The sequence below is a fragment of the Necator americanus genome, chromosome V (assembly GCF_031761385.1).
Source record: "Necator americanus strain Aroian chromosome V, whole genome shotgun sequence".
NCBI classification, from domain to species: Eukaryota; Metazoa; Nematoda; class Chromadorea; order Rhabditida; family Ancylostomatidae; genus Necator; species Necator americanus.
The window spans coordinates 20,481,835-20,492,209 of NC_087375.1; the positions used below are offsets into that span (position 1 = coordinate 20,481,835).

Below are 10,375 nucleotides of genomic sequence, written 5' to 3' on the forward strand. Positions count from 1 at the left end.
CAAAACCTCATTCGTAACAATTCACATCACAACTCATCAACATAATCATATGTGCGTGTTCCTTCGATACGCTGAACTGAGGACTGGCGATCCGAAGACCAGAGAGAGCAGAAGCGATGTTGCACGCGCTCCCCACGCTACCACCGCTTAGACTCCCATCTCCACCTATCGCTGCCACAGATCTCGCCATACACAATCTTTCTTCTAGGGCGTTCGTCACAAAAGTATCCACTGACTGTGAATCTTTTATGGTGTTGGTAAGGTCCTCTCTAAAAAAGAGTTGGATAATAACAGACTACTTGTGTCATGGTATTAGTACAGTACCTTATGAAAACATCACTCCATCTAGTTAACACCTTCATGCGTCCGCAGCGATCTTTTGCCAAAAGGCAATTACTTAGGCTTGGAGAAATATGCATACCGGCAATCTGGAAACCGCTGTGATGCAGAAAACAAAAAAGAGTATGGTTTAACGAGCGACAAATGTATAAAACATGGCAAAATGCGTAAAAAGGAGCACAACATGTTCGGAGTTTAAAAGTATTATATTGCATAGACGTAATATTCGGTCATACGTTCGCTGAAACTCATGACATAATTCAAAAAAGAATACGTTCAAATAAAACCTCAAAAAATAATACCTCTCTCGATTAAAAAAGGCGAAAGTAGATGTGATAAGGATGCGAGCACTTCTACATTATTTAGCGAATCTCTACGTAAAAAGAAGGGGAAATGGCAAGAATAAATGAGCCTAACAAACCACAAAATGAAATATTAAAAATTACCGAGTTACTATTGCAAGCCAGTGTTGGATCCAAAAGACCTATTGATATACTGAGATGGCGCTCAAAGACCATGTGACTGACGTACTCCTTTTCGTGTTGACGTCGACGAATTTTCCCAACAAAAGTGTTCAACCCTAAGCGATTCTTCGATGCAGACATCTCAGAGAGCTCTGAGTTAGGTGGCCTAAAAAAATTGCAAGCTTTAACAGAGGAGGTGGATTCAAAAAGCTTTCCCCACAATGGATGAGGTCCACCTTCATTTTCTCATTACTAGAATGTCAAGATAGTTCAAGAAATCCTCGAAGGGTTTGAATAGGTCAGCTGGTTGACAATTTGAAGATCATTAAAACACCCGCTAATCAGCAGTGCTTGATAAAACCAAATTGTACGAATGATGCGAAAAGTACTGACAAGATAATTCGGTGGCAACTCCAAGAAATTATGAAAAGAGATAGAACACAAATGTCAAGTTCTATGCACGAACTGCATGACCTATCTTTTCTCGTCAGTTGATTTCCTCAAAAGCAGAGTTCTAGGAAACTCCTGAGGTTGGAATCTCTACAATCACGCAGAAAACGTGCAAACTCTCTCAAAAATCCACGAATTCGAGATATTAGGAGTATTTAAAGCCCTCGAGCTCCGCGCAACAAACTGACGCGCGCTTTCAGCTTAAAGGCAGCATTCCACGAATCTGAGGTGATGCGGATTTCAAGTGGGGTATCCGTACACGGGGTCGTAGATTATGGACACGGGGATAGTTCCGCTCATCTCTCTCTCTCTCTTCCTACATCACTGCAAACAGCCGCCTCCCGAATGCTGTTTAGCACGACGCCATCTAACGCTCCACCCCTTGCGCCGCCTCCGCCCTGCGATTCGTCGAAAATCCAACTCGGACTGCCCCAATAGGCAGCAAGGGACGCTACGCGTGTAAGGGTGGCGCGCTGCAATATAAGGCATCGTATAAAACAGCATTCAGGGGCCGGCTGCTTGGAGCGATTCAGGGAGAGATGAGCGGAACCACCCTGGTCTCCATAATCTACGACCCCCTATACGGATACTCCACTGAAGTCCGTACCACCCCAGATTCGTGGTATGCTGCCTTTAATGAAGACATGTATTACGCTAAAACTATAGAACCTTTACAAAGTAAGGTGACCATAACTTAACTGCAGATTTGCGGAAATTTCGTTTATTTTTTAAGGTGCGTGAATTATTCAATCACGTCTTCGAAACCACGTTCGACAAAATGGTCACCTTATCGAAGGTTCTATCTTTCCAGCACAAGATATCTCCTCTTTATGTTAAAGATGAACGTTGAGAAAAGACAAAATGACATAAGTCATTCTTTGTGCGGACTGATGGCTCTGTTTTTTCCTTGCTTATGCTTGAATTCTTCAACACTTCCTGCCCCTATCTTCTAGTGAAGAGATTTCAACGTCGGAAGTAGAACGCTAACTTGCTTCCTTCACATCTCGGTAATTTTACATCTTCTCATAGAGGTGGATCAACTCCATCCCTGTGCTGATGTAGTGGTTGTTCTATTATGGTTCTAGAAAGCAATCATTTCCGTCTCCATCCTAGTCTCTATAGTTGGTCAACCTTCAACAAAGCGAATTCCACTTTTGCACATGCGACAGTGAGCAATATCAGCGATCTTCTTAAGTCTTGTATCTTCTATCAACAGATGAACCATGATAAAAAATCACTACCTAATTACGATCTGCGGATTTTCGAGGGAAACTTCGCAGATCGTAATTCGCGTATTTCGTTATTCTATTAACAAGTCTACAAGATTTTTCTTATGCGTCCTTGTACGCGATCATTTTCAACCAGCACTTATTAAGTGTCAGAAATGACAATAACGCAATGTCAAAACTCACTTCAGATTAGGAATCTTCAGACTTATTCCAGGAGTAATAGATTGCTTGAATCGTATAGCCTCTCGCACAGTTCCCCATGAGAATCTTCTTGCATCGTTGTAACGCTGAAGACTAGTAAACGAAAGCACGTTTGATAAGGACGGTGATACAGATTCGTCGCGCTGAAAATAAGTGCATTGCGACAAAAATTTGGGACAAAAGAGGACGAGAACGAATAAAAACCTACTGGTAAGCAAACAAGTCGTACAAGTACACCCGTCACTACGGAAACCAATATAGAATCTGACAAAGAATACGTGCAGATAACATCAAACACTGCGTTAGCATTAGGATTAAGAGATTTTGCTTCTCCCAAAAGCGTGTTGAAGAGGTCATGATCGGCAAATGGGAGAACCTGTAGCAAATCAAAATAGCTAAAATCGTTACAGATGAAATAATTTTGCAGCAATAACTTCTGCGATACAAGAAAAAAACAAAAGCTCAGGCAACAAACAGTCTTACATTGCTGATTTCCGCAGCATATCCATCTGCGTCATTGGGATCCGTTGAAATTTTTTTGGCTGCGGAAACCTAGAGGAATTCTTATAGATCTTAGACGAGAACGAGGGAAAAAAAACGTTTTATAGGCATTTGCTATATTGGCATAGGTGAATATATCGTAAAAGCATGCACTTAATGCTAGGCTTATTGACAAAGAACTATTGGGGGTGCCCTTACTTGTACTTAGAATTCATAGTGATAACTGATGAATGGACACAACGTGCCGAATCCATCACGGTCATTAAAAAGAAATACGAGCCTGTATAAACGATTTCGGACCAAGCAGGTAATGCGGTGGAGGACAAGTAGTAGTTGAAATCAAAAAGTCCGTAACGGAACCGCTCCTTAATAGTACAAATTTAGAAGAAAAACTTAAAACTAGAAAGAAAGATTATCGGTTTACCGATAATCACTACATACTTGCAAACGGAGCAAACGCTTGTTGTTACATTGAATTGGGTCCGTCCAGCTTGAAGCGGAGTATGAAACCTTGAACAAAGCACCGACTGCCTTACATTAAGCTCTGCTTGTTTCTCACGAGTTTCCTGGAAGTCTTCCAAATGACGGTTGGAAATGCTCATTGACATCGGTGCAAAAGATAAGAACTTCCTCTACAATAAAACGTTCCAGTGAAATCCATAGAAACGCGCAACAATTTGGTGTAAACGCAAAATGAAAACTGTTTGAATAGAACGAACAATAATAACACCCAGTTCTGAGATACTCAAATAATTTTAGATTTTGAAGGTTATTTTCATGTCAATACTAAAAGATTTTTATGGTTAACGTTTTCCCTTTATCGAGGGCTAGCAGTGAATCTTCTGAGAGGCAGCATAAAAGATGGAAGCGTTGACCTTTAGCACATACACTGAAGACTGAAAATTAGTGGAACCCCAAAATTTGAATGTCCAATGCAGATTCAAGAAAAAAAAAAAAGGAATTTTTGGACTTTTAACTTACAACTTTTATAATTTGCAGTGTGACACACGAAAATATCGAACATGTTATTGAAGTTTCAATCTTTAGAGACTTTCTAAACGTGTAATGTCATTCTTAGAAAGGTACATATGCGTTCCAAAATAAGATAGCTTAAATAATTTCAGGCACAGTTTTACAGTTAGTTTTGACCACGAAAGCAATAAATGACGTAAATGAGGGAACAAAAAACACAAGTGAAATTAAAAGAGAACATGAGACTCACTTTTAGACGCAATCCAGAAAAATTTCCTGACCAGGATACTTTTCCGCCTTGATCTAAAGTGATGGCTAAATGCTGTGTTCATGATTGCAGCAAGAGCGTACAGAGGCAAAGTGTAACAGGCCATTTGTTACGCCAAACAAAGAGTAAAGAGTAGCTAGCTATATCGGGAGTCCACTTGAATACGTTCCTATGGAACGATGAGTGTCGTTGATATAGTACACTTCCACCATTTCGCCGCTGGTATGTTAGAGAGGTTTTCCCCTTTGTATTTTTCTGTTTCCGCACATGGAGACGAAAACGACATTGAGACCATACCTTTAATTTGTCGCTGCGATCTGAATCCGCATGCAAATTACGACTCACGAGAGTGGCTTCTTCTTCGTGTCCCATAACCACAGCTGTTCCAATACATCCAATCAATGCCACTCCTTAAAAAAAGAAGTGCAGTATATGATCCAAGTAGGTGTAAGAGGATTGAATAACATGAACTAAAACTTCCTTTTGAAGAAAATAAAAACTTTTCTTATTTCGCCTATATTTCGTTCCGGAAAATTTTTACGGACCAGACGAAGGAAGAAGTTTATTAAAACATAATGAAAAAATCAATAAAGGTGCATCAAAGTGCAGAAACTACCTACCATCATTAACTGTAAATTGTTCTGAATAACCAATAACCACATTGCAACCAATAGATACAGCTTGCTGATGTAGTTCCGATCGAAGTTCATTCCACCAACTGCAATTTTGAACCTATGTGAAAGGTTTAATATTCCAAAATTTGTTACTTGATCCCAAGTATAGCAAACAGCACCAATCCATACAAGGAATTTGCGTGAGTTTATTCTCGGTACCTCTTCCTCGTATCTTCGGGGTCTTCGTCATTGTCTTCCAAAACATGCACTGCTCGAGTTGCTACTATCGCACCAATGCCACATTGTCTAGAAAAAATACAAGGCTCAATAATCTGAACTATAGGATGTGGGAGCAGAAGTTCAGCATTTACAACATCTTCGGAATAGAAAGTCAAATTTTAAGTGAACACCGCCAAAATTCCTAATCGTTTCGTTTGAACCCGCAGAAAAAGTCAACTCATCGTTGCAGAACACGAATGCGATAAGATTTTTTTTTGACGCCGATCACTGTAGATGGAAAACTGATTTGTCAAGAAATGTTCCAACACACATGGCACAAGAGGGCGAAAGTCTTAAAAGTGGTCCTACAAGAAAGAATTGTACAGAAACAATAGTTAATAAGAGTAGCTGCAGAAGAAGTGCTGTGAACAAGAGAAATCACTGATCTTTGATGCTCACCTATTTCCAGGAATCTCGTTTAATGTCAAAATAGAGAAGGGAATGCGATCGCTGCACGGTTCTAAAAAAAATATGTAAATTGAGAGAGCATACAGCATTTCTTTTGCAAACACTCAACTGAAAAAAGGGAAATTGAATATGTATTGTACAAATACCTGCGTACTTCACTTTTTGTATTCTAAGTGCTGTACCTAGTACACGTACAGTAAAGAGGTCCGTAGAGGAGCCTTCCACATCTAGGTACTCTTGGTACCTGAATCTAGTGAAATAAAAAAAGAAAGTACTAGAGAACAGAAAGATGTTATTAACATACGTCAACTATTTAACTACATCATTAACAAACCCGCATATAAGATTACATTGATGCTTATTGACTTTGTGTGCTAGGCTCACAACTGCGCTCCTCAAAGCATCTCGAATAGCCGACTGCCGTGCCTCGTTGGTGGCCTTAGGGGTACGGATTCTAAACAGCCGAAGAAATTCGCAATTCAAAAATAAAAGATTCAAACTGTAAAAAAAACTATTTGTTACGCAGTTAGTTTCCTCAGTCGAATTAAAATGTGGAAGGGTTTCCGTTTAGTACTAATTTGAAATAACCTACCTGTCTAACCATTCGTAATCTGGGTCCTTTTCAGACTTCAGTTCATGCATAAGGCCGACGATCTCGACAATTTTATAGCCAGAGTAGATTTGATATCCTAGAATAGGTGTACAATCCTTCAACCCCATAAATTCATTATGACAATTATGGCAATAACGAAAGTTCTCCGATTCGAAGAGTTGTCTAACTCTCTCTTTCGTGAGCTTTCTCAAGCAATCTTATTAGTTCAATTCATTCAGTGGTGAAGAAAATCAGACAAAGAAGACCTATGGACGAAATATGTTGTAAGCAGAGAGAGGCATACTCAATAGGTGTTGCTAGATATCTGTCCGAGAAAGAGCTGAAAGTAGATACGAATTTTGGAAGCAGTTCGACAAACTCTGAACTCGATCAGGTCATCCATATCATCTGGAAGGGACCACTTCGCATATGAAAAAAAACAGAGTTTGGGTATAATCTACGAGTGTGAACGTAATTACGCTCAATTTCCCCTAATCCTCCTGCGGCGCGGCAGTTGGCTTTATCGAGTATTTTTCCTTATGAAGGACCCTAGAACACGTCAACGTTGCATAAGCGCGGTCTATTCTTCGATTTTACCTGAACCGTTACTAAAGGGTCCTCATTGATTTTCATTCGCACGCTCTAGGATGCGTCTACTATTACGAGGGAAACGCATTCTAACGTATCTCGAGAAATCAATCAAGAAACTTCAGAAAAGGATAAGAGAGAATGTTACTGGGAACCACTCGTTAGGTATAACAGCAAAGTTGTAGAAACACAGCGTGCGACTCAGTTGGAACATTAACGGCCACACTGTGAATTGAAAACTGTGTTCTCGAAACTTAGACCCTAACATGGTTGTGAGCCTTTACGTGTCGGGGCCATGCCAGCGTGCTGGAATGCACATTTTTGCTGCAACCCACTTCTCTTAAATAGGAATATCGGGGCACGCAAGGGTAAATATTTTCGAGTTAACGTAGAACATATGTACTGATTAAAAGTACGAGAAACTTTTTCCACAAAACATAAAGCGATTGCAAACAAACTGCAATTGTCACAAACATAAAAGAGTGAATGCAATTGCAGTCGCGTATTACTATCAGCAATAGATTGCAGCCTTAGCACCTGAGGCCAAGTGCTGTTGCATAAGCGGCTGCGCTCGCAGCCATGTGATGGAGCATAACTATTAGGATAGAGAGGGACACTTGCTAGCAATCTGTCAAATGTCACTCCGATTCACGATGGTCATACGCCGATTCCAACCGTTAGCCCCACTGCGCCACCTCCAGCGCAGCCGCCTACGCAACTGTACCGAGGAAAATGTCGTTTTGACTCGACTATATAACTGCAGCAGAGCTATAAAACGAATGTGTTAAGTTAATCAGTAGCTGATAACGAGTGAAATTGTTACGCACCTGATAGAATTTGTACATAATTCCTGAGATCGGTTTCCACAAGTAACTGCAATTTGATGCGAAATTTCAGCTCCCCACGATTGCCTAAATAAACTATTTAATTATTATCAAGTATTAAGTATTGTATTATCAAAATCACTTCATCGAAAAAGCATGGTAAGATTGAGCATGGAACTTGGCAACCCAAACCTTGAAAGAAAATCTTTTTAGATGAAATGAAGCAAATAAAACTCAGTTAAACTTTGCGATTTCAGTAATGTGTTTCACTGATGTAGGTTTCTATTGAACAAATTTGTTGGAGGTCTCTACACGTTGAACACTTGCTCAACTTCGTCCTCTTATCACACTTGACTGGGAATGTCAACACGTTTTCAATCTCATGCTGTCACGAAAATGAACAGCTAGAAATCACCAACTTGGACACAACTGTTTACACCATCTTGGACCACAAATCAAAATATTTAATGCGTCTGCCTGCAGCACTACTAAGGATTTCGAAGGTCTTCTTAAATTCTGTGCAGAACACGGACCTCATGTCCTCGTCACGGACATCCATTTTTATCTTGACTCATTAATCTTTTGACGACAGCACTCATCAGATTCAACGAGTAGTCTTTTGAAACCATTCTCCGAATCGTCTAACTCTAGCTTTGGCTCCTAAAACTCAAATAACTTTATGTATGCAAAATGAGTGAGAGTAAAAAAGTCTTATAACAAAATGATTTGCTACAAATACAAGTCAAATCATGTAAAAACGCCGAGATTTGTACACAGAAAAAAGCGGAAGTCGGTGGAAAACGTGGCTCAACGCTAAGCCATGGTGTCCTAGATCGCGTTTGTCCCACGTGCCAGACAAACAAAAACGTGCACTGTCGTCAATGGGCTAATGAACTGTCACTATGTGTGAATTGCAACTTTTCATTCAGTTTGAGAACGAAAATTATAAGTAATCAACCATTATATTTACAAAGCTTATCGTACTTGTGATCAACACTAAACTAAGCATATTCCTTTGCAAGCTTCAGGCGAGTTTTGCATATTTCCAATAATATGATTATAATACAATAGCTGCATAAATTGATCACACAATGCACAGGAGGTGGCACATTTTCGGTCACTAATGTCAAGAACTCATGCACACGAACTCTATGTTTCCGTTGCACAAGTTTGAAGCTATACATCAAGCGTACAGGTGGGTCCCTCATTTCAACGTAGTTACACCTGCAGGCTGCGATACCGTCGGTGCGTTGAGTGCCTTTGATATTTTGTCTATTAAACTGAAATCCAATCCTCCTTTGTTTTTATCAAAATTGTTAACGTTCTTATGTACTTTCCCCCTCAAATTCTTTCAATTCCTGAATGTGGCTGTGACAGACCAACGTGGAGTCAAGGAGCCCCAATTCAGGCGGATATTCTTTCTATCAGTGTAGAGACTTGTGATTCTACAACTTCATCTACTACCTCTAGCGTCTCGCAGCAATTCATATGACTAAAACGAGTAAGATACAAATAAGAACCAATGTTGTCGAGCAACGGTGAGGATAAAGAACAGGACTTTCCTAGGAGATGAAGGAACAACCTGAGATGCAAATATCCCAGACTTTATCAGTGTTTGTGTTTGATGTATAATTTAAAATAAAGAGTAAAAAGCACTAGAAAGAGATAGGATTACTCGGACCCGCCGTTAAGAGTGTCGTATATCGGTAAGACATGAGTTTCATCAATTCGCTCCAATTCCTGCATTCGCATTTTCTCCACAAAGATGTTGCAATCTAAATTCACTCTTCCTATTGCATCGTTTGCTGAATATGTGTCGTGATCCATCACTCTAAAGAATATGTGCAGTTTCTATTCACCCAAGGTACAATATTCGTACATTCACGACAAAAAAAAAAACGCACCTAAACTGTAGCCAACATTCAACTAGTTGTTTTTCGTCGGTATCAAATGGAAATAATTCACTATCCCACCTTGGATTAAGGCTGGTCACTACTTCAGTCTTCTGCACGTCATCAGCAAAACGTATTTCGACGAACGCGTCAGTGGAGTTTATTGACTGAAATCCACATTAAAATGTCGTAACTGATTCCTCCTAACTGCTTATTTGCTCACTAACTACAACATTTAATTTACATTTTGTACAACCTCATGTTCATAAGGTGAACGTATTGCAACATAGCACAGATAACAAAGAAACAAATTCCTCCGAAATCTATCTTTGGGATCATTTCCCAAACACGTTATTTTTTAAGCATCATCACATGCACTACTATACTTCGGAGATGAAATGTAAACTATTTCTTCTTTTTTTCGCTGCAAAGTAAACAATTCTTTCTCGCAATTGTGAATTAGTCTTGATATCGGTCACATATTGAAAAGGTAAATGATACAAAAATCCAAAAGACCAGAATTTGCGACCACAGTAAAATAAAGATACCTTGTTCATTATTGGCAGGCCATTGGCTGATATAACGGCCACTTCGAGCCGAATTGGTAGGCGATCACAACATACTGGTATCAGCATTTCATCGGTTACAATGCGACATCACCTGTAAAAATAAACACCTTAACGTTGGAAAGTTAATGTGCAACTACCAGAATGAAAGACATTCAAATACGCAAACTTTTTTATTTGCTGAGAAC

General features: G+C 39.7%; 1 protein-coding gene across 2 annotated transcripts; it reads right to left on the reverse strand.

Moving 5' to 3' along the window:
* Positions 1 to 7: 7 nt before the first annotated feature.
* RB195_014579 (uncharacterized protein) lies at positions 8 to 10,256 on the reverse strand (the record flags this gene model as incomplete). Of its 2 annotated transcripts, none has more annotated exons than XM_064204912.1 (19): positions 8 to 269; positions 325 to 428; positions 786 to 969; positions 2,666 to 2,826; positions 2,892 to 3,059; positions 3,167 to 3,235; positions 3,465 to 3,549; positions 3,626 to 3,750; positions 4,722 to 4,834; positions 5,045 to 5,142; positions 5,258 to 5,344; positions 5,717 to 5,777; positions 5,872 to 5,969; positions 6,060 to 6,179; positions 6,318 to 6,414; positions 7,733 to 7,816; positions 9,415 to 9,560; positions 9,703 to 9,788; positions 10,170 to 10,256. In XM_064204912.1, 19 exons carry the CDS (start codon positions 10,254 to 10,256, stop codon positions 8 to 10), a joined length of 2,235 nt encoding a protein of 744 aa, XP_064060792.1. The 2 variants fall into 2 exon arrangements, with proteins under 2 accessions (XP_064060792.1, XP_064060793.1); XM_064204911.1 differs by having other exon boundaries at positions 9,634 to 9,788.
* Between the last annotated feature and the right edge of the window lie 119 nt (positions 10,257 to 10,375).